Source organism: Schistosoma mansoni, chromosome 1 (genome assembly GCF_000237925.1).
Source record: "Schistosoma mansoni strain Puerto Rico chromosome 1, complete genome".
In the NCBI taxonomy this organism is placed as follows: domain Eukaryota; kingdom Metazoa; phylum Platyhelminthes; class Trematoda; order Strigeidida; family Schistosomatidae; genus Schistosoma; species Schistosoma mansoni.
Window position 1 is genome coordinate 36,781,326 of NC_031495.1, and position 25,746 is coordinate 36,807,071.

The window sequence follows — 25,746 nt, forward strand, 5'->3', positions numbered from 1 at the left end:
AGTATCTCGAAAGAAGGCTGTATTGAACCATTGTGATGCTGTTTGTCCAGTTGTCCAATGCTTCTTTAGTTTTAGTTTCATCTTGGCCACAACCAGGTGGTGATCTGAATATATGTCGACTTCTCTATTGATTCTCACGTCTTCCACTGACCTTTAGAATTTTTTGTAGTGTAGTGTGATCCGATGAGATCCATGTATTTTTGTGTATGCATTTGTGTGGGAGTATTGTTCCACCTATAAACATTTTATTGAATGCACATGGATTAGGAAATCTGTCACCATTATCGTTCGTTTCCGTCAATCAGTCCATGTCGTCCCACGATATCTTCATAACCGGGTTTCGCTGATTCCGAACACTGCTAATTAATATCTCCTCATTTCCATTGCTATTTAACTGGTCTTCCCGGTCTCCGACATTGTCCGGACAGTCCATGTACGTATGTTAATTGTCTCTCTGGAAGGGGCATCAGCCTCGTGAATTCCGAAGGCTTTCATCCTGAGGCGTCATAATTCTTCCTTTAACTCCCAGGACAGGATTTAAATGGCTTGAATTATTTTTTCTGGTCAACGTTCTTTTTAGCGGGTTATTTTTCTACGGGTTGGGGTCGCTAACCCCATACCCAACTCTCCTCCTGTACCCGGGCTTGGGACCGGCAGTAACTCTAGAAGAGCTACAGGCGGAGTTACTAGTTTAGTTTTTTAATAAAATTGATCAATATAAAACTCAGTCGTGTCGACACTCGCTAATCGTGTACTCTGTGCAGTATACTCAGCTTTCAGCCAGGTATCAAGGTTAACAACTCATCCCATCTGTCTAGTTTAAAACAGTTAAATCAAATTTCAAACCCTAATACCAATTGTTATGAGTCTAATGGTTCGGGCATCAAGCCACATATTCATAATCACACGTAAGAATAGATAAGACCGTCAATATAAGTTGAAAATGTAAAAAATAAATGAAGTTCCCTCCTGTTTTAAATATTCTTAACTTGAAAGTAAAAAAACTGCTATTTCAAGCTTCAGTGATTTAATTTAAACAAAACATTTTTTTTTAATTTTAGATTAAGTACTTTTAATCCATGAGATGAAGTTGAGAATTGAATTGATAATAAAATAATTTGATAAAAAATTTGATTTCATCAATCAATAAATTATGTATACAATCAATAGATTAATGTTACAAAAACATTAATTTTTCATTTATGTATAATGTTCCCAATTTCCGGTGCATTTTGCATTTGCACTTATACATAGAAGTAGAAATATTGAATAAAAACGTTTATTCTATATCCAAAAAAACGCTCTTTAAACAGTCGAAATATGTATTGGAAGGGACTATATATATAGAGAGAGAATTCAATCGGAAATTAGTGAGCTGGGTATTTAAGCCAAATATTTTTGAAAATAGATCGAACATCACCCTATGTAAACTTGTCTTGAGATCTGAAATCTGTAATTAGTCTTCACATTGTCAGTGTATCGCAAAGTATGAATGAATTTTTAGATACGTTTGACTATTTTTCTGTATCATACACTGAAACCTATATAGAATTACCAGTATTGATATTAAGTTAGTTTATGCGTGGTGTATACAATGTCTTGATAACAGTATATTCTTATCAGTCCTATAAACTAGTCTAATGACTGCAGTCTTTCTCTTAGGTTGACTGGATGCATTAATTTAACTGGATCCACTTATAAAGATCCTTAGAGATATTTCTGAACAGTCATTTTTCTGACTGTGTTTCTCATTTATTTCATACTCTCGTAATTGATTTTCATGTAGTATAGTTTCTAGCTCTGCCATATCTCATGCTGTAACTCGTTAAAAAGAATTTCTGGAATTTCGCGTTTCCGTTTCCGAATCAAGTTGAATATCAGACCGTTGTTTCACACTAAATCCCTAAAAACTCACCTTTCAAAAGCGATTTCACTGAATAATCATTGAGTACGTAGCTTTGAGGTTTAGAGATGGTGATTTCATTTAATATAATAAGTAGTATAGAATTTTGAAGTTGATTTCCTAAAATCTCTAGATAATAGCTACGAAACTAACTATTTTGACCAACAAGAATAGCATGATTTACTACAACTACAGTTTAGCATTTCAGAATAATTCCACACCGATTTATAGAATAAGCCCTGAAGGTGTTGAATAATCTTACTATTATGTGTTACATATCTGGTTAGTGGTCAACAACGGTCGGTTATGTGATAAGCAAACCGACCCTAGACATCAATGAGAAGATTGAAACAAACAATACAAAATGAAGTAAAATTTCACCACATTGGATGAGCTAGCACCTATGAGGATTCAGTAACAAAGTTGATAACGCGATGGAATTTGAAGCGAACGGAACTAGGTTTAAGTCCTGGAGTGAAAATCAACTCTATGATGCAGGCACATCCACCTCACGAGTCCCAAATAGGACGGAACCTACGTTCTGGATTCCACTGCTCGTCACCACCCATCTTCAACCCACAGTGCAGTATTCATCTTTGTTAAATGTTTTGACAACTCATGTTTAAAAATAAATACTACATACAACACAACCAAATCAAATATTCCGTATTCGACAATTATTTGAAATAAATTATTTGACATAGTTCATTGATAAAATTTTAGTGAAATGTGAATGCTATCAAGTGAAATTTTATCTCTATATGAGTTCAGTGGTGTATGTTTTTAAGTTTCTGGTTTAGCAATCAAACGTCGGTAAACCATGTACAGTATCTGTTTTCTCACTCTCAGGATTCTTCAATAAAATCTTTAAATATGTATGCCAATAATCAACATCAGTACATTTTATTACTGCACTGAAATATATTGAGGAGAACCAAATAAAGACATCCACAGCTTCCTCAAGGACCGAGCACACCATCTCTAGAACTAATAGAATGACGTTGTGAAGAAATAACATATAGTTGCAAATCATGGATTTCACATATATATTTTTATTTTGTGATAGTAGTAAGAAGTTTTAGTGACTTTCAGGGAGCTTCTTTTGGTAAGTACTGGTGAAGTGGTTATTTCAAAGAATATATTTCTTGCAATTTACAGATTTATCCAGGCAATAAGTGAAAAAATATGCGAAAGCTAGACAAGTTCCTCACTAATTTTTTGGAGTGATCTCCTTAATTGACATATTGAGAAAACGTACTACTCGAAAGTCATTTAACATTAATTATGGAAGACAAAGGTAGGTAAATATTATAATGTTTCTTTTTTCATTACAGATCAGGTTAAATAACTTTATCACTATGCCATACACTATTCAATTTGTTGAATGAATATGTTGAATCTTTCCCATGAAAACGTTTTCAATAAATAGTTAAAAAAAGGCGTTCTGTAAACTTTTTCGTTTGATGAAAAAATAGAAACGAGTTCCATTTTAATTGAAGGCATCAATCAACAGAAAATGCAGAGCAGTAATTTCAGATTGAATGATAAACTTTAAAAAAATTTAAGTTTCAAAATTAAAAACAATAACACAAAGCTACTGAATGTTAATAAAATTTATAACATAATTAATAGAGTCAATTTCATTAAAAGTAAAATCATAATGATAATGACTAATGATAACTAATGAAGTTTTAAACAACCAAATAGTTAATATCAGAAGGGGTTTCGTGGATATTATAATAATTTCAATAGTTGAGGTCATGAACCAATGGAAGCTAGACCACCATGGAAAACCTGGAAGCACTACATGGCCGTTTCGTCCTATTGTGGGACTCCTCGGCAGTGCGCATACACGATCCCGCCTCGCGAGATTCGACATCAACACCGTTGGATGCCTCCTCAGTGGTTTAGAGGTTAAGCGCTTGCTAACGAAACTGACAAGTCCTGGGTTCGAATCTCGTGAGGCGGGATCGTGAATGCAAACTGCCGAGGAGTCCCACAATAGGACAAAACAGCCGTCTATGATGGTCTAACTTCAATCGATTCATGATCTCAACTATGAAAATCAAATAGTTAATAACCTAAAAGTTATTTGATCAAAACTATATATGATGAATTATAAACACAGATTGGTTAATTTATTTACACATTCACATAAACAATCTTAATAAAAAAATGATCAAGTCCATAGTTTATTGAACTTTAATAACTACATAATCTACTTTATTAATATTATACTAAATTTCAGTCTATCTAGCATGTTAATTGATTAAATTTTGCGCTGTTTATAAAATTATTTTCAATATCCTATACTATCTTATTATGAATATCGGATTTCAAAAATAAGAAATTTTCGGAAAATTCTATAAAAGTACACCATTTTCCTATCATAATTTGTTTAAATTGACTTTACTTGGGTTAAAATCGTAAGTTCTATACTCGTTGCTATTTCATTAATTCGTGTTTATTAAAACTTAAATTATAAAAAAGCAAAAGATACAAATTTAAACAATCGCATGTTTTTCTATCCTAAAAAGAAATTGGGAAATTGAATATAATTTACCGCTTCTTTTTTAAAATTAAATATGGTGGCCAATTTAAATTCTTCCAATAAAAATGTTTCTTGCATTAATCATATAAAATTAAATGATAAAGGTGAAGTGATTTTAGAACGTCGTCAACAATCAAATACTAAAAGTTTATATCATTTATTATTTATTGAATTCTTTCAAAATACAACTGTTTATATATATGTAATGACATTTTTATTTTCTGGTATTTTTTGTTTATTTATATTATTCTTTTTAATTTATTTAATCATTAATAATTTAATTATTTTTATACAAAATACTTTTCATGTAACCATGGTAACTAATCATAAATTATCAATATTCAATATAAATTTAGTAAATGAAGTTCATTGTTTAATTATTATTATTTTATTTATAATATATACCATTTATTGGTTTTGTGATTGGGATTCAAACAATCATGGTTCACATCCAAGACAATTTATACGTTGTTTAAAAATATGGGAATTTTTAGCTGATTATTTTCCAATACATTTAGTAATTAGTAAAGAGTTTATTATATATAATGAAATCTATAAACAAATTAAACAACATTCCCATTCTATGAATTCTATTATTAATAAACATACTGTTGATAATGAAGATTATAAAAATGATGATGAAATGAATGAAGAATCTTTGGTTAAAGAAAGTTTATCTACAGATGTCAATTATTTGGTTGGATTTCATCCTCATGGAATACTTGCTACAGGAGCATTCATTAATTTTGCTACAGAGGCTACTGGTTTTTCAAAAGTATTTCCTACCTTCAAACCATATCTAGCTATATTGAAAGCTCATTTTATAGCACCGTTTTATCGGGATTTCTTAATGTTATTTGGTAAGCATTTTTTTAGTGATAAATTGAATTGTTATATGTTTTAGTTATCTCTTATGATTGTCAAAAACACTACTTAACCGAAGCATGCGTTTGAAATCATTAAACAGGAAGTCCTGAATCTTCATGTTTACCGGTGTACATAAGAATATTGCACTACAGAACTTAAAAAATCTGGAACTTTAGTGATTTAAATATGTATTTCGAAATTTGATGGTAGTAAATAAGTTAATTTAATGACTTTTGATATTGAACATCAAGATCACCAATGTCGATTTCATGTAGCTAAGTACTACCAAAAATAAAAATTGGATAGCAATGGATAAAATAAAACCACATAAGAAAAGCACTGTTTATTCTGTATAAATAATCGGTAAATTGAGAGTTAAATATAGATCAATATTATATTTTGTTAGTTGATACATTGAATTAGAAAATCGTTTAGATTTTTTCGGTGTTAAGAATTAATTTCCAGTCAAAAACCAGTACTCATGAAGAAACTGGTAACAAGTGAATATATACTTTGTACTATTCTCAAAGATAAAAACCAATCTTTTCATTTAAGCTACAGTATTTTGTAACAAGGTTTTAAATAACAACGTGAACTTATGAACTAAAAGTTTTGTTCTCAAGATAAGTACTTCCATTATATATATATATATATATATATATATATATATATTACGGGATGGGGTTGCCGAGACTACGTCCAACCCTTTTCCTTTTTGTGAGCTTGGGGACGGCAGTTGATCTAGAAGAGCTACAGGTGGAGTTGTCTGCACAAAAGAGTGGAAATTATAAGACATTTTATTATCTCATTGGGAACATTTCATGTAGATTTGTCCAAATCTTTCAAACTTGCTGATCAAATTTTAAATGTAATAAATTTAATACTGCAGTTGTTGAATTATTTTAGAGTACTTTGTAATATGGTAATTCGAATAATAAAAAAGTTAAAAAATGTGTTGATCAGTTATCTTTTCTAAGTTGTCTATATTTATTGAGTGTTGGTGTGTGCCAAACTAAAATCACCAAATTATATTATAATAAACCATAAGTTTATATTACTTGTAGTACACTGTATATAACAACAAATCTCATCTGAATATATATTAAGTGCTCTGGCGCGAGACTGGTAGGTCCTGGATTAGAATCTCGCGAGTGCGGGGTCATGGATGCGCACTGCTGAGGAGTCTCATAGTAGGACGAAACGGCCGTGCAGTGCTTCCAGGTTTTCCATGGTGGCTTAGCTTCAAATGACTCATGATTTCAACCATGAAAAAATATTTCTCATTTGTTGGAGAAACATTTAAAGTCAGAAAGGATTAAAAAGTTATTTCATCTTAGTTTGGAATTCTTCATTAATATCCATTGATGATTTCATATACAATTTAGTGCGATAAGAAGGAAACCTTGACATCCATGAATTAAAATTCAATAATCCATAACCATTAAATGTTTCAATTTATTGTTTACCTATTGAGGCCAGCTTAGTTCCTTCAAACGACGTTAATTTATGAAAAAAATTCACCTTCAAAACTTATTGAAATCTTTAAAACATAAATTATGGTATGTGTAGACATAACATTTATGATTTTATTCATAGTTTAAATGTTTTTCATTATGTTTACATGGATTTTACATGATCGTACGATGTATCTTTTCAAGTGTTTCAATTTTAAACGTATAAATTAGTATTTAAGTTATGTAATTTTCAAAATCCTTCAGAAACACATTAGACAGGTATCATATAACAGTTTAATATTGTTTTAATATCTAACACATTCTGTATATGTTCAAAGTATTACTTAACTTTTTAATGTCATGAATGGGTCTACTGTTTTGCTAGCAATCTTAGCATTTCAGTGACCGAGTGGATAACGAGATGGTGTTTGAAGCGAAAGGTACTGGGTTCGAGTCCCACTGTGAACATCAACTCTGAGATGCAGGTACATCCAGCTGACGAGTCCAAAATAGGACGAAACGCGCGTCCTGGATTCCACTGCTAGCCACTATCCATCTTTGCTTAGAATTTCTATTCTATATAAGAACTTTCGTCTAAATTAGAGCGAATAGTTTCACAGTATTTGAGCGCCGAGTTGATGCAAGACATTAAATAGGAATAATATATTTGTAAAATCTCAGCGAATGAATTTGTAGTAAATCCAACGTTTCGCCTGGCAATCTGGTCCAAGCTTTTTCAAGGAATTATAATCAAACATCAATATTATTCCTATTTAATTTCTATTCTAGTTTGATTTTCTATTAAACTATTTTATTACTAATTAAACTGAGATTTTCTATAAGAAAAAGATTGGCAGTTTCCTCAATAAGTTGAATTTGTTCTTTGTATGGTGAGGATTAATTTTCATTGTTCTAATATTTAAAAGAAATTTATATAATCATTAATATTTCCCTGAATATAAAAGTAAACTGACCTACCTGCAATTCTTCGATATATAATGTTAAGATCAATGAAAGAAAGCTGATAGAGATTGAATGAAGTTTAAAAAAATTTCTTATCATGACATTTAGAATGCACTGAATATGCCTTTGTTTTTGTTATCATCACTCTTCCAATTCAAACTAGAAATAAACTCAAAAGTGTAATGATTAAAGACACAGATAATCATAAATAAGTTAATTGGTTTAGAAACTATTTCTGATCAGGCAGGTATTCTTGCTTCTTAGATCTAGTTAAAAGATGATTATTATTCTCTTACTGATAAGGGTTTTATTAAGTAGAATACATAGCGGTTCATTACTGTTTTATATTTAGTGATAAGGACATATGGGGAAACCGTACCCTCAAATTAAATAAATTGGTTTACAAACATTTTAATTAGAAAAATGTAAGTGAAAAGATGACAATTTGTTTGATAAGTATCTTGGAAACAAAATTCTAGGGTGAAAATTTGTTAGTAATAAAGGCAGAAATAGTGGTTGACAGGAATAAGGTAAACATTTCATGCACATTTATTAATAAAATTGAGCCTTTGTTTAAAATATCACAAGGTCAGTATATATTTCGAATCATTTCCTGTCATTCATGTTTATTTCAATACTAAGATGCTTAGCACATTTTAAATAAACATACGCTCCAATAAATGGTTATATAAACAGAACAACCAACTATTTTCAATTACATTATAAAATAAGTTAATAGTGTTGATGTCAACCAACAAATCAGACAACCAAGAAATCTGTTTATTGAAATGCTAAAAAACATCAAACGATAAATTTTTAATTTATTATCTGTTTTTATTAGTATTGATGGATTAATGGGCATCTGTTCTTAGTAGCTCAATAGATGACACAACGTTTGAAGCGAAAGGTATACAGTTCGACTTCTAGTGTGATCCTAAACACAGAGATCCAGGCATATACAGCTAACAAGTACCGAATAGGATAAATCGTGTATTGTTGACCATAATGCTGTCTATAATTTATCTATCCTAAAGATTAGTAACAAAATAGCTATATCGAGGCAAACCATTCATAAAGTACGTATGCAAGAAAGAAATTGGGTCTAGGATATTATCGACTGGATAATTCAAACCCTATCCAATGATAATGTTTTTATTATCGTTGGAGATAATGACAGTTTGTAAACACAGACTCGAATATATCTTATAAAATAATCATTAACTGTTTAAGAACTAATAAATGACGAATTCGTTGAATTATCTAATTTATCAGATTTTGAAAGTTATAGATTTAAAAAGATTACCTTGAACTTTAATCATAGTGATTAACATGTTAACTATAGAATAACTATTCTAAAATTCAATAGAAACCTTTTCGGAAATTCAAGTGTGAAACACGTATTTTATGAAGATTTATAACTGTCTATACGGCAAACAGATTATGATCTGACTATGCAATTGTTTTCAAAATAAATTCCAAATTCATCATCCAAGTCATATGTTCCATTGATAACTCTACTAAGATGGAAAATCATTTTTTTATTAATCATGGTCAAGATAAGCAACAGATTATGTGGTCAAATGGTAGATATTAATATCGTGAAAAAAAGCCGAGAGGCATCCTAGAGTAAGGATTTGCTTATGAATCAAAAGATTAGAAATCATTAGATGGTTCATCATGTATAAACAGTTTTAGTATCCGACATCAAATAAACTATGCTCTATCACAGACACATTGTAATGCCATGGCTCATTCACTAAAGATAATTTTTTTTACGTCAGTTTAGCTAAGAAACTGTTTTTTGAAAGAGAAAAATAATTATGATCCAATGAAAAATTCCTGGAAGGTTTTTAGGAAGAGGAATATTTTTAAAAATCTTAGTTTCAGCACTCAAAAACAGTTTACTAAACCACTCGTAATTGATTTAATCACATCGTTATTTTTATTCTTCAATTTTAGATGACCCAGTCAGTTTCATTGAGACACCTAATCATATAAACTCACTTCTGTAGTTTGTAAGTAACACTCTGAGTTTAGATGCTTTCATTGTAAATTTGAGAATCCTCTACCTGATTACATATAAATTACATTTAGTTTCCGGTAGTACGCTTAGTTATTTCCTTATGTATTTTATTTGATGTCACAATTGCAGTACGGCCCTTGGAATGTGATTTTTTATTCAACGGTCTTAAATTGTTATGAACTTAATAATACCGATAGCTTTTGTAATTTGAAGTTATTCTGAGATAATTAGAGGGCATACAACTAATGTGTCGGTGAAAATAAACGTATTTCTTGTTAGTTCATTTTTGAAGCTAGTACAATAGGACAGTAAGACAAGGGAGCTATTGTATACATCTAGTCTTAGTATCGATTAGTTCGTTTAGACTACGTCTAGTACCAGTGATCTTCAGCTAATCAATGATGCTTTAATGGAAAGATAAATCCAAGGATAACATTAAGTGACTATCAGTCCAGAAAGCAGTTTCTCAAGCTTGCTTGGGATAGAACACTACTCAAAAGGCTAATAACTTCTAAGTAAATAGTTCATATATATGAATCACTCATACATAAATATAGAGTAAAAACCTGACCACACATCAACATTATTAAGAAGTTACTATATAAGCATACTTACTTTTTACTTTCGCCTGTTACTCCCAATGGAGCATAGGCCGACGACCAGCTTTCTCCAACCCACTCTGTCCTGGGCCTTCTTTTCTAGTTCTATCCAGTTCTTGTTCATTCTTCTCACGTCTGTCTCTATTTCTCGGCGTAATGTGTTCTTTGGTCTTCCTCTTCTCCTTTGACCTTCAGGATTCCATGTGAGGGCTTGTCTTGTGACAAAATTGGGTGATTTCCTCAAAGTGTGCCCAATCCACTTCCAGCGCTTCTTCTTGATTTCTTCCTCCGCTGGAATCTGGTTTGTTGTCTCCCACAGTAACTTGTTGCTGATAGTGTCTGGCCGTCTGATCCGAAGTATCTTGCGTAGACAGCTGTTGATAAACACTTGTATCTTCTGGATGATGGCTTTCGTACTATATAAGCTACTATATAAGCATAACTACGCCGTAAGTACAAAAGAGCTGAGCGATGGGTTAATAATCAATTAACAAAAACTTGAGGAACGTAAAACGAAACAAAGGATTATTCGTTAAACATAAGCCTACAAGTAGGGAAATACAGTAATATGATAGTTTAAGTACTTAATAATCATACGACAAAAGTATAAAAATACTTCAGACAGGACCGTTCTAAAAGTTCAACTTTGATTAATGTTTATCTCCATATAACAGAAACAACTAATGGATTACGGTCAAATGTTTGGTAAGAGGAAATGCAATATACCTACAGTAAATATCTTTAAGAACCTAATCTTAAAATCTTACACAAATGAGTTTGTGTAACCCAGTTCCGAACTCCGAGGGTGGCTTATAAGGGGAGTATTTGCACTTGATTAGCACATACCGTACTTTGGTTTTGATAGATTTTCGAATATCATCACTTTCGTTAAAGAAATAAACCTTTTTAGGCAATGATGTTAGCTTTAGAGAAAGATGTAATCAATTTCACTGAAATCATGAACCGATCAATGTTAGATTACCATTGAAAACTTGGAAGCACTTGACAGCCATTTCATCCTAGCATGGTACTCTTCCGTAGTGTGCACCCACAACTCTGCACGACAGACTAGAACCCAAGGCTTTTTATCATGCGCGCGAACACGACCTCTAGACCACTGAGTTGGTATTTAACGGTGTCAATAAAATTTGTCAATCTCCACAACCCCTTACTGACTATAATGAATTGTCATATTTACGTTTTGTCTAACTGAATTGTAGATGAATAGATTTTTCATTCAATTAATTGTGTTATCTACGCGAATACATCTAAATTTTCTTCCAGTCATTTTAAGACTATAAATCTATATTCAAATATTTGAAGTTTTCACTTTATATAGGAACTATATATATATAGTCAATAATCATAAAACTGATAAAAATATTTGCCTTATCTGTAAAAGTAGAATGATAATTCTTAAAAAAAGTGATTTAAGGTTTAAATACTGAATAGTTATGATAATCAATTAATTCCACAGAAACAAACTTTACATTGATTCAATCAATTCCCTTAATTATGTATGAATTTTAAACTGTGGAAGAATTACACTATGTAAAATACCATTAAAGAAAGCTAAAAAATAAGAAAGGAAAATGTGGTTGGATAGTGAAAGAAAACTATCTGGCATAACGGATGTATATAATTAGGATAAAAAAAACAAATGAATAACAAAAAAAATAAATAAATAGACTAAAAAATGACTATTTGAAATAATTTAAATTAGTCAATAGACAGTCCGCTCTCCCCCTCGAAATACTGTCACATCGCCACGCGTATATAGCCTCTGCTAGGGAAGTCCTAATCACTGCCTTTTCGTGTCGAGGATGTTGTTTGCGAAATTGAGAGGACGAAAAGCGAATGTCCGGCCCTTTAACCGGGTTGGTGGAAACCGAAATTCCACCTAGAGGAGTTGGAAAACCCTAATTCCAAACAAATGGTGCACATGGGCTCCAGTATCCTGAGGGAACAAATGGCGTATGAACCTACTGTCGGTCACTGGCTACCATGGGACTGCATCTCTACACGATGCTCCACTGCTTTGTGGATCAGACCTTTAGCTTAAAGGCTCCGGGTGTGACCCCTTCAGAAAACCACCTGCTCCAGTTTGGGCACCTGGGCAGTATCACAGCCCTCACACAAATCAAATGAGATTTGTGTGGCGCATATATATCTGGCGCTTCCTTGTACTAATATTTACGTGTTTAAATAAATATAAATAATAAGTCAATAGAATAGTGTGAACTGAATAAATATTTTTATAGTTGAGATCATGAGTCAATTGAAACTAGATCATTATGGAAAACCTGGCCGTTCAGTGCTTCCAGACTTTCCATGGTAGTCTAGCTTCAATTGACTTATGATCTCAACTATTAAAATTACTATAATATCCACAAAAACCCTGTCCGAATAAATATTGTTTTGTAAACTTCTATTTAGTAATAACATGTGATTAGTTAATATAATTTTTTAGTAATTTCCTAAGTGTTATGTCTACACTTTTTTTTTCTCTAAAAATATTACTTTTACTTACGCCTGCTACCCCCAATGTAGCATAGGCCACTGACCAGCATTCTCCAACACAGTCGTTCTGTCATGAGCCTTCCTTTCTAGTTCTATCCAGTTGTTATTCATTTTTCTCATATCTGTCTCCATTTCTCGGCGTAATTTGTTCTTTGGTCTTCAGGATTTCATGTGAGGGCTTGCCTTGTGAAGCAGTTCGGTGCTTTCCTCAATGTGTGTCCTATCCACTTCCAACGCTTCTTCCTGCGCTGGATGGAATCTGGTATGTTCTCTTCCACAGTAGGTTGTTGCTGATAGTGTCTGGCCAACGGGTCTGAAGTATTTTGTGTAGACAACTGTTAATAAACACTTGTATCTTCTGGATGAAGGCTTTCGTAGTTCTCCAGGTTTCCGCCCCATATAGTAGAACTGTCTTGACATTTGTATTGAAAATTCTGATCTTGGTATTGGTTGACAATTATTTTGAGTTCCAGATGTTCTTCAGTTGTAAATATGCTGCTCTTGCTTTGCCGATCCTCGCCCTCACATCTGCATCAGATCCACCGTGTTCATCGATGATGTTGCCCAGATATGTAAAGGTTTTGACATTCTCAAAAGCTTCTCCGTCAAGTGTAATTCTATCGGTGCATGCTGTATTGTATTGGAGAATCTTGCTTTTCCCTTTGTTTATATTGAGACCTACTGCTGCTGAGGCTGTTGCTACACTGTCTGTCTTCTCCTGCATTTGTTGTTGAGTGTGTGATAGAAGGGACAGATTACCTGAGAAGTCTAGACCGTCCATCTGCATCCTAGCTGTCCCGTAGAAAACTAACTCGCTAAAAAAAGCTAATCAGGAAAAATCATTTTTAAAATATCACAAGACCGAAAAAATACTAGTGTGCTATTTACTTCATCTTTATAGTTCTTAATGACATACAAAGTAATCACAAAGAAGAAATATGTAAACAGTATGTTTTTATTGTAAGTATTGGCATTTTTGTCTAGATCATTTGAAATCTAACTACAAATATTCATTTATACTCTATAGCACACTGAAAGGATAGAATTATCAATATGTTTTATCAATTTTTTTGTAGATTTTTTCAAAAACATTTATTGATGTATAAGTCATTTATATATGAAGCAACCATTGAACAATGATCTGCGGTTCCCTTCACTTTCGATTATCAACCACTTTTAGAGTTTTCTGCATTCCATGTTAAGTCAATAAAGAGGTTTACTGCATACTGCTAACTTCAAGTGTTGTCAGTAATTACCAGGAAGCACCTAAAACATCACGGAAACTTTTGATATGCTAAGCAAATTGTTGTCTTCTTTTTCTGCTTTATGACAATCTATAGAGTATAAAAGTACTATTGTAATAAGCTCCAATATTTAGAAATTACTGTTTTATTTTATTTATTGGTACAAAAGAGAACAGAATATGTGTCACACAAGTCACTTGATTTGTGTGTGGGCTGTGATACTGCACGGGTGCCAAAACCGAAGTAGGTTGTTTTCATAGGGAGCCACTCTCTGAGTCTTTGACCTAAAGATCTGATCCACAAGGCAGTGGAGCATCGTAAGGAGATGCAGTCCCATGATAGCCAGTGACCGACAGTAGGTTCATACACCATTTGTTCCCTCAGGATACTGGAGCCCATGTACACCATTTGTTTGGAATCAGGGTTTTCCAACTCCCCTAGGTGGACCCCCATACCCACCAAGCATGGTAAAGCGTCGGACATTCGCTTTTCGTCCTCTCAATTCGTAAGTAACACCCTTACCACGAGAAGGTAATTAGTAGAACTTCTCTGGCAGTGGTTTTACGCACGTGGTCATGTGAGAGCATTTTGAGAGAGAGAGAGCTGACTCTCCCCACTCGGCCGTACCAGGGCATTTGGGGGCTGAAGTTCCATCGGTTATATGTTTCTATTTTGTGTGTATTTGAAGATTATCTTGAATCCAGTATAAAAACAGTCTTCGCAGCTTATCAAATGTTTCTTCTCTTAAATCGCATTGAATAATCACTAATGGGAGGAAGCTCAAGAAGAAAGTGATGAAAAACTCAGACAACAAAATTTCGAAAACATATATTCGATAAAACAATGTTTTTTTATAAAACATCAGATTAGAATATTGTGAGATTGTAGTTTGTGCAGTTCGATAAGTTTTGCTAATTATGTTATAAAAAACATTGATAATCTATGGTCACTTACCTCTAAAAAACAGTATTGATTCCTTATGTATCATCTTTTTATCTGTTTACTCAGGGTTTAAGCAACTTTCATTCATAACACAATTATCAAATATTCTCATCAAGGTATACCATACTGTCTGTATAGCTCAGGGTAAGTATGTTTACCTCGTACAGTTTCCTCACTTGACACACTATTAGGATAGAATGAAAAGAATAACATTACTGGTAACAGGTACAAAGGAACTGGAGCAAATTCACTACATCATATGCGGAATGGTTATTGTATTCTGTTAACAATGAATACATAGAGGGTTTAAAAGTCCCATCTAAAACATGGCTACTTTTCTGGTTTGATCTTAATTTGGTTAATGTTACTGAAGTGTCTGAGGATATATGCAAAATATGATTGTTTAAACAGTATGTTACAAATCTCAAAAAACTAATAGTTATTTAACGAATACATTCTAGTTTAAAGATCAAAGAGATTCTACTTTGTCACAATTATTTATTCCTTATGTATCCCGAGTACAATGAAATATTTTTTTAAGGAATAAACCTTGATACCAGTTAATAAATAAGTTAGAAGGAATCACATGGCTTCTAATAATTTATGAGCATACTAATCCAAAACTTAGTTAGTGATACATACAAAAGTCACTAAAGCATCATAAATTATATAAGTACATAATATATTTGGTATAGTTAGTGTCTTTTTTTAAAGAAATTATAGATACCAAAAATGATTGTTTTCAAGATCATCAACAAACCAAAGAGAAATATACCATAACCCTTATTCTATAACATTAAGAAATCATATGTTATATCGAACCGGTAATAGAAACATTTCTAAAAGTCATATTGATGCGATTGTAGTTATGACGTGATGAAATTTTGAAACTTACCGATATGATTAAAGCTAAAATTTTAAAATAGTGTAAACATAATGTACATGTTAAAATAAGCGTTAGAAGAGGAAAATGTATATGATGTAAGACAATAATTGTCATATCCTAGCAAAGACATGAGTGAGGGTAACTTCCGAGACCTAATAACGGTCTATTATTCTATATATATTCTTATTGTTTAACTATTGAGTAATTAGATTGTGTTTATCTATATTCATCTTATTATAAGCTTCATTTAGACCTATGGATTATTATTATTATTATACGATTTACTGTTCCTAAATTATACTCAGTTTATTGATTATTGTCGCCCACGTTCACAGCCACATTTGGCTTGATCTTGTACAAATATTAGTTTCTATTTTATGGTGTGCTACGATGCCTGAAATAAACGATTAGCACAGCAGAAGCTGCGATTGGTGTTTTTGGACTCAATTGGAAGGGCTAGGCGGACAAGGGACTAATAAGAACACTAGACTGCTCATGCCAGTTGAACGACATTGATTTGGCACAGTGTTAAGTTTGGATAAGTCGTATTTCTATTGGTGGATAATTCACGTGATAAAAAGCCGGATAGAAGACCACAACAAATTGGCATACGGCCTTGTTCTTTTTTTAAAATTCATAACAATAATTATGTGTGATTGTATTTGTCAGTAAACTTTTCAAAGCTTTAGTATTCAGTAGTTTTATCATAAGATTTATCGATTTTTTTAGTCAAACTATCTTGATAATATCAAGGTAACAATACGAGGAATAGCTATACTAATAAATATTTCCTATGGTTGTGCTCATATTCCATTCAGAAGTGGTTTTGTGGAGATTTCAGTATTTGCATAGTTGAAATCATGAGTTAATTGAAGCTTAGACCACCATGAAAAACCTGAAAGCACTGGACGGCCGTTTTATCCTATTGTGGGACTCCTCAGCAGTGCGCATTCAAGATCCCGCCTCGCGAGATCCAATGATTATTCGCCAATCTCTTTTAGCCACTTTTCTTATGCATAAGTACTATTAATTATTTTATTCGATTATTCTGTTAACTTGCCTTTGATAATAGTATACTCAAAGTAAATACATTTAATGAAAATAACTTCACCCTTATCATTCATCTTAAAACAAGTTATGAATGATATGTTCTATGACTTATTGAACATGTTTCATGCTAATGTAGATACAAATCAAATGTTTATAAAGATAGTGTTAGAACTAGAAAAAAATACAAAGTGAAAGTGATTTACTAGGATAAGCGCGAAGGACTCTCTAAACGACTGTGATAATTTTTTAATCCTAAACAGTCAATTAGAAGATAATAAATATAGATGAATGACTTATGGTGCTAGTAATTACAATTAAGATTTAGAGCTTAATAAATAGGGTTAAGATTAAAATGTGAAGTTTACGATTTAAGGTAGAGGACGAGTCTGTTACTAGTCTGTATGTACCTTGTTCTTAAACTGGAGTTTAGGATTAAGATCTGCATTTCAACCCTAAACTCTAAATCTTAATCCTATAAACTAAATCCCATTCCTAACATTAAGCTTTAGTAATGAATGATATTCCGGTCAATAAGACTAATCATCAATGTTCAGCAGACACTATATTTTGACATACAGGCTATGAAGTTGTTATGACGTGTTCTTTTCTTATTGGTTAGCCCATATAAATCAACTCTTATCGTGAAAAATTGATCTTTTAGTCGGGAGAAATAATACCATTAAGCTAAATTCGATGTTAAGAGAGAGATATGTTTTTTTGAACAAAACATCAAAGTATCCATCTGTAAATAGTGAATATTTTTGATAGTTATTATATATCTATATATCTATCAGTCAAGTGAAACTTTGTTGGATTATTGCAACACTGCATAGAAGTCTGTATTGTATATATAAGTAATGCTTGTCTATATATATATATAATTTGCTCATATATAATTCTGATAATGTGTTTGTTGCAACTTAAGGATTATGTAATGCATGTCACTTATTAAAACTAATCTGCTGAACAGTTTGAAAATACACTTATAATGAGATACAGGGACAGTCATTTCAACATTCTCGAATAATACGAACATACAATTTGTTATAGTATTATTTATTTCAAGTTTCGCTCATACCGATTACACAGTTCTAATACACATTTGAGAAGCAATCAAGCACGTACTTTACGTCCAATAAATATAAAATAGTCAATATAGTTTGCATTCAAAATTTTAACCTTTTATAATAGTTGTAAATCAAAGTAATGAACTATGGACTTAAAGCTCTCTAATGTTTTCATAAACAGAAAATCAAACCACTAATATTGTATGTCTTACACCTTAGAAATGAAAGCCATTTCTTGGTCAATCATATACATTTGTCACTTTACTGATTTCTGATTATCCCAGCGAACTTTAGCCGTGTTATTGTCAACGCAACATATCGACCACCTTATTGATGGGTAAACTCAACAATCTTAAATCTTATTCTAGACTTGTTTCTTGTAGATCAGTAGGTTACGTACATAACTGCTAATATCCAGTAAACTTTTCCAATTAATGATATTGTATAGTTACTGACTGTAAGTTAGGAACGAATGGTTTATCTATGTAACTAAACAGCTTCTGGACTTTGCATTCGTCAGAAGTATAATACACTTCAAACACATGTTTTCTAAAACACGGTTCTAATATACAGTTTTGTGAATATCTCTTCCCTTACGAAACAAAATGTCCTTAAAATCTTTAGAAGTTTATTATTTAGTATTCCGACATACACGATTGTTAGACATAACCATTTATAAAAGTAATTATGAGATTCAGATTAAAGTTCACTATTCATATCATAACTGATGAATACATCAAGTGTTTAGTTTAAAAGATAAATAACTGTTTTTATCAGAAGGGGTTTTGTGGAGATTTAGTATTTTCATAGTTGAAAGCGTGAGTCAATTGAAGCTAAACCACCACGGAAAACCTGGAAGCACTGGACGGTCGTTTCGTCCTATTATGGGACTCCTCAGTAGTGCGCATCCACGATCCCGTACCCGCGATATTCGAACCCAGGACCTACAAGCTTCGCACCGGAGCACTTAGCCGGCATCCAGCGGTGTTAATGTCTAACTTCAACTGATCCACGAAGTTGAGCAACCGTTCACCAATTGTCTTCAGTGAGTTCCTATCTCACAACAGACGTGATTTGAACTCCACTGGTCACTGCTTCTCACTAGAACTCCTGGATTTACTTCTCGAAGTCAGTCACTAGTGAGCACATTATTATTATTATTATCATTACCAGAAGGGGTTTTCTGGAGATTTAGTATTTTCGTAGTTGAAAAATAACTGTTTTGACAAGTTATCTGACTAATTCAGGATTAGTTTATTGAAAATAATTAAAAACAATCTTGTTTTAAAGTATTTATATTGAAGATTCCCATTGTGAAAACTAGAGCAACACATATAAGTGAACAATTGTCTTCAACTAGATCATCATCAGGCTTTACTCTAATATACATGAATATTTAAACGAAAATGATAACTTGTACTTTTAACTATTATGTACGGTGATATATTCTATTTCATTGTGTTTATTGACTCAAATTGCCATGATTGGTTTAAAATTTTTGTATAAATATTCATGTATATTAGTGTTACATCTTGTGGCCGAGTGGATGCCCAGTTAATGTATGACGTGATAAAACCGCCAATCAGAGAGCAGCGAATTATCGATTGGAACAGTAACACAAGAAAACCGTACGAGCAGTCTAGAGTGCTTATCGACCGTGCTTTCTGCCTAGCCCAGCCAGTTAAGTTCAAAACACCAATAACAGCCTCTGTGGTATGAATCCTTGTATTTCAAACATACTGACCACAACGTACCAATAAAATAGAAAATAACATTTGTACAAGAGTTAGCCAAATGTGGCTGTGAATAGGGGGAGCAGTAATTAATAGACTGGGTATAACTCAGGAACGGTAAATCGTACAATAATAGTCCAAGGGTCAAAATAAAGCTCACGATGAAAGGAACATGAGTATGAGTAGTTTAATTATTTAGCAAATATACGATAGAAATTATATGCATAATATGGGTCCATAAATGGATCCCAAAGTTACCATTCACCATTGTTATCGGGATATAACAATTAGAGTAAAGCCTAATGACAATCTAACTGAAAGCAATTGTTCGTTTAAAGTATCAAATACCGTTTTAAGACTAACTCAATTTGTAAATTGAATATTATATAGATAGTGAATATAGACTTATAGTGTATTTCATATGTTAATAAAGTGCATTAATATAATAACAGATGATTACAATGTTTTCTAGTAGGTTACATCACTTCTCAATATACCTTTGTACTGTAAGTTTTAACTTTAGGCAATCAATATTAATAATAGTATGTCTATCTGAGCTTTATAAATTAATAGAGACTGATAAGACCAGGGTTGGAATCTCGCGAGTCGGGATCGTGGATGCGCACTGCTGATGAGTCCCACAATAGGAAGAAACGGCCGTCCAGTGCTTCCAGGTTTTTCATGGTAGTCTAGCTTCAATCAACTCATGATCTCAACTATATAAAACTAATAGTTCAGTTTAAAAATTAAAAAAACGAACATCTAGACACTGTTTATGTAAATGTACTGAAAATGTATTAGTACAAATTATTTAAGCATATGACCCTAATAAATTAATACTACTAAGCTCATATCAACAATTGTTAATATAAAGATAAATGTAACTTATTCATGCAGAATGAGATTAAGTAAAATTTTATTAACGACTAACTACATACATTAAAATCATTCATTTAAAATCTAATCAAAAATATAGAACATTCAATTTTAACTGTTACAATTAACTTTAGAGAAATCGTTTTCTGATGTTAGTAGCCTGCTCTAATTATACACTCGTTTTACAGATCCTAAAGAAACTATTTTTAATGAATGCTTTTTAACTAACTGGTTACAGTTTAGCTTAACTCAGTTGTTTTCATTTAATTTTGTATCTAATTTCTATTAGTTATTCATTATCAGTATAGGGTTGTGAAGATTGTCGAGTTTTGATTAAGATCATTAATCAATCAATGTTAGACCACAATTGAAAGCCTGGAAGCACTGGAAGACCATTTCTTCCTAGTATGGGACTCATAAGCAGCACCTTTTCGTCCTAGCCGTTAAATGCTGGCTCGGTGGTCTGGAGGTTAAGTGTCCGCCCGCATGACCGAAGATCTTGAGTCCGAATCCCGAGTGCAGGATCGTGGATACGCACTGCTGAGGAGTTGTTCATTGTTGAATATGTTGAAGCTTTTTACTGAAAACACTTCATTATATTGACCTAGTTAGAAGCCCCTATTCACTAATAAGAGTCAATGGGGTTGTCTTAAAAATGATAAATAGCAGATGATTACAAAATAATTTTATCTATTGATGTGAGAAGGATAATATAAACCATTAACTCTGACTGATTGATCATATTGAAGCTAAGAAAATATTTTTTAAGGCATATGAGGTGAAATTAAACTACTTGTCCATACTTATATGATAGTAGTATATAAGAAACTAACTATAAGATGATTAAGTTTCTAATTTGTTTAATTTATTAAAATTTTCAAAATAAATTTGACTTTTTTTTTAATCCATTTCTAACGTAACACGAAAATCAATGAAGATAATTGTTTCATTCAATTTACATCCTAAAAAATTTTTCGATCACTTAAGTGTTCAGAGATTATTATACTTTCAGAATGACTTATCCGTCAGTTGATTTGTCATATGCTTTTAGCTTCACATATCTTCATCTTTGAAGTTTTCCAAGAGCCTTTATTTATCTTGGTTTTATTTATTTTAGAATTTAAGTATTTATTAAATTGTATAATAGTTAATTTATGATGGTATCGATTAGGCTACTGTTATTCACACTTTTATACCCCCAGATAAACTTCTGAATATCGGGTTATTTGGAAGAGTATGATAAATTACATCAAAAAGAAATAAAATTATTATAGATTGTATAAACAATTTTCATAAGTGTATCCGTAAATCTAGTATTTGCTAATAATTCACAGAAGAATGACTGTTTCAAGTCTTGAAGAAATCCTTTCACTTTTTGAAATAATCAACTGGTTTGGATTCTTATTTACAAACTTTTCATAGACGAATAAGTTTGGTTGCACACTAGGTTACTTACTGTGGAACCTAGTCCTTATGGTTATGTCTTCTGTTTTTAAATAATTCACCGAATTATTCTCCATAGAACTCTCAGAATGTACAAAAAAATTTTCGAAAGCTTATTGCCTTTCTAACTTTTATAATCTTGAGTTGTGAACCATTGTGTAGTTAAACTTATTAATTGGTTTCGAATGATACTAATGATTAGAATAAAGCTGAATTATAGTTGAATAGGTATGTGAAAGTTCACTGAGTTTTGGTTTTCATAATTACATCCATGGAAAAGACTTTATTGATTTGCGTGTAATAGAAAATCATTTACAATTTATTAATGATTTGATATAAACTCTCAAACTAGTGTATCTAAGGCATCAGATGAAAAAAATTTAAAATGAAAAAGTAAATTACTAAGCAATACAATTTTTTGAATACTCCATACACTTAATATCAGAATTTGTTCGGTAGACAACAATAAATTCTCACATTATATTTAGACTCCAGTGTAAACAATTTAAGAAGTCATCTAAATCTTATTATCAATATTGTATTACAAAGATTCTGGAATAAACTTGTAGTCTCTTTAATTAAAACGAGTGATCATGTAACTGTGAAGTATGGTTCTTACGAAACAGAATATTATGTTCTGGTATTTCAGACTTTTTTGTGTGGATGTAGTGAACAAAAACACTGATGAGGGACAATCGAATGTATTTAAGCATAGATTACAAACTATCTCACTAAATTCTGATAACCATACAGCAAACAGTTAATTTGCAAAATAACAACCAATTGTCTCAATCTTCACTGTTTCTTCTGCAAATATCAGTTTATCTTCTCCAATTTCATTGTTCATGCATTTTCTTACCCATTGCGCTTCATTCCTATTCGTTCCTTATCGATCTTCCGCCAAAATACATTCTATGTCTGATCATCACCACATACTATTTATATGGATATAAGTAGACCACACTACATGGATAGCTTATGAATACAATAATAACTCAAAGAGTATATTTTCTTGGTATGACAAAGTTATTCCTACATCACTCGGATATCTTTCTGCACTTTCAGATTGTTGATTCCTAAAGAAAACTACAATAAAATCTCAGTAAATCAGTGAAAATGGTCTCTTTTTTAGTTTATTGTAAAAAATTAAAGAAAAAAGAACTTATCATCTAAAATATCATATTCGATCAATTAATGTTATTGATCACATGAAATAATTATACAAATACGCAAACTAAGAATGAACTTATCAAATCATTACTTTCATGAGATTAAACAAAATAGATCTATTTTCGGCATCGTAAAACATTTTTTTTGTAGTTGCATTCACTCAGTTTAGCACTGGAATACTTAGTGTGTATGTGCATGGGGTTTGTATGTAAGTAGTAAGATATTGAATGATATAGAGAAAACTTGATTGTATGTTATTTATTTAAATCCTTTTTACCGTTCTGCGTTTTTTTTTTTTACTCATTTCAGTTCTGTTTGCTCAGATCAGTTATTCATTTTGTTAATGATTTTTAAAAGTATGAATAATCATACTGGTGTTGACACTTTTTAGGGAATAACAATTGAAATTCATAAGTTTTTGGTTGGTCAGCATGAGAAGGCCTCATAACATACTTCTCTGAATGCTTCAGAAACCACTCAAAAATTTGAACTGTGTATTTCATACAACAAGCTGGAAGAAATGGGTTTAAAGTATTCCTTTAGAAGTCTTCAAGATCAGAAGATGTCAACTTATTACAAAGGGTTATCACTAATTAACAAAACATTGGAAACATATTTATGGAGGTATATTTTAAGAGGAACTTGCTCACGCACACAAATTTAAACCATACGCTTACCTCAAATGACACTGTGTTCTTGAGTAAAATTCTGCTCTAATATATTCAGAGTAAGACTATGTGATGCGGAAAAGGTAGGTTATCACTCTCCTAATATAGTCAGATGCTTCATCACTATCTATTGAGGAAAATGCAACAAGATATCTGGGATGGTACCATAGATCCGGTCTTGAAGACCGAGAAGGATTAATACCGACCTCCAGTCGCATCAAGCATATCGCAGATCAACAAACCTTGTAGGATTATGTAATCCCCACATATCCCTTGGACTTGTATATTTTTTTCAGTGGAGAGTCATAGCGTGGTGAAAACTAGTCGTGTTATAAAGCTTCTGTTGGATTCTGGAGCATGACCAAGGATGGTCAAAAGTCATAGGAACATGTACCTTCTAGTTCATTTGTCAAAAGGTTGCTCATTCTTGTCTCATGGAGGTACAAAGGAAGTCAAGGAGGTTAGTCAGTCGTAATCTAAAAGCATTTGTTGAGTCATGGTAAAAAGACCATGTACTGGTAGCTCTTTGGACTGACAGTCAATGCATGGCATCATGACCGTTCGTCAAGTCCGTTAATACAGTACTCCTAATGGCAAGGGAGACGATTCCTATGAGCTGTGGAGGAGAAGATGAAAAAGTGGGGAGTAAATTGGTTGAAGGGATCAGTTTGTTCATATGCAGGTCTAGTTGTCGTGTTCATGATTCTATTAACAATTCGTCCAATGAATTATACAATAAAAAGTCACTCAGTATACATGTTTCGTTTTGTAAAGATTGGCGCAAGTTTTAAAGCTATTGGTAATTCTTGCGTTGTTTAGAAGCCGCTAATATGCATAGTCTATAGAAGTGTAAGGGTAATTTTCCTTCAACTGGTTAAACTACATCCATGCAGATATTACCTACGAACTTAACCTTTCTCATTCGACTGAAGGTTTGTCTGCATTTCAGTTTTATATAACTAGATTTTATTTATTTGATATCTAAGTGCATGATTTCAGCATGTGCTATTTGTCATAAACAATAGTAGTGATCACTCTCTAGTTACACAATAGTTATACAATGGGAATATATAAAGTAGAAGTTACCCATAATTTAATCTTCGGACACAACACTTTTCACTTGTGGAATAAGTCTTATCTGAAATTCTAGATTTTTTGAAAAGAGCTTATAGCTTTTGATAGAATATCAACATTTATGTGCTCTGACGATCTAACTGTGGACAATATGACTGTAACTAAAGTTTTAATTTACTATTTTTATTTAATGTAACTTTCACTCAGGAATGATTGCTGCTACTAAGAAAGGATTACATTACCTTTTGGATAAGAATAGTTGCAAACAAACAGGAAATTTTGTTGTTGTTGTTCTTGGTGGAGCTCCTGAAGCCTTAGATTCAAAACCTGGAACATATGTGATGCATATTAATCAACGTTTTGGTTTTTTCAAATTGGCCTTAAAAACTGGGTAGGTATTGAGTGAAGTTTAATCTGTTTTTTTAACATTACATAGATTTTCAATGAAAAAATTTTTATTCACATGATAATGCAGAAAATGAAATAACTATTGAATGATATTTCTCATTAAATCTGTAAAATAGAAGTATGATACTAGAAAATTATCTTGGCTTTATCAAGTGATTGTGACTTGAACTTTCTGGAATATATAGCTTAATAAATCAGATAATACTCTATACATCTTTTAAATGATTTCAAATATCTTACTAATTTTAAGTAATATATACTGACTTACTTACTTACGCCTGTTACTCCCAATGGAGCATAGGCCG

The 25,746-nt window shown here is 32.1% G+C and overlaps 1 protein-coding gene across 1 annotated transcript in view; it reads left to right on the forward strand.

The window, feature by feature from the left end:
- Positions 1-4,933: 4,933 nt before the first annotated feature.
- Positions 4,934-25,746, forward strand: part of Smp_158520 (putative diacylglycerol O-acyltransferase) — a gene marked incomplete at its 3' end in the record, with an annotated part of 25,383 nt that continues 4,570 nt past the window's right edge. Inside the window, exons 1-2 of the mRNA XM_018794277.1 lie at positions 4,934-5,314; positions 25,241-25,424. Of these exons, the coding sequence (XP_018648705.1) occupies positions 5,038-5,314; positions 25,241-25,424 (461 nt within the window). The 5' untranslated portion in view covers positions 4,934-5,037. The remainder of the gene's footprint in view (positions 5,315-25,240; positions 25,425-25,746) is intronic.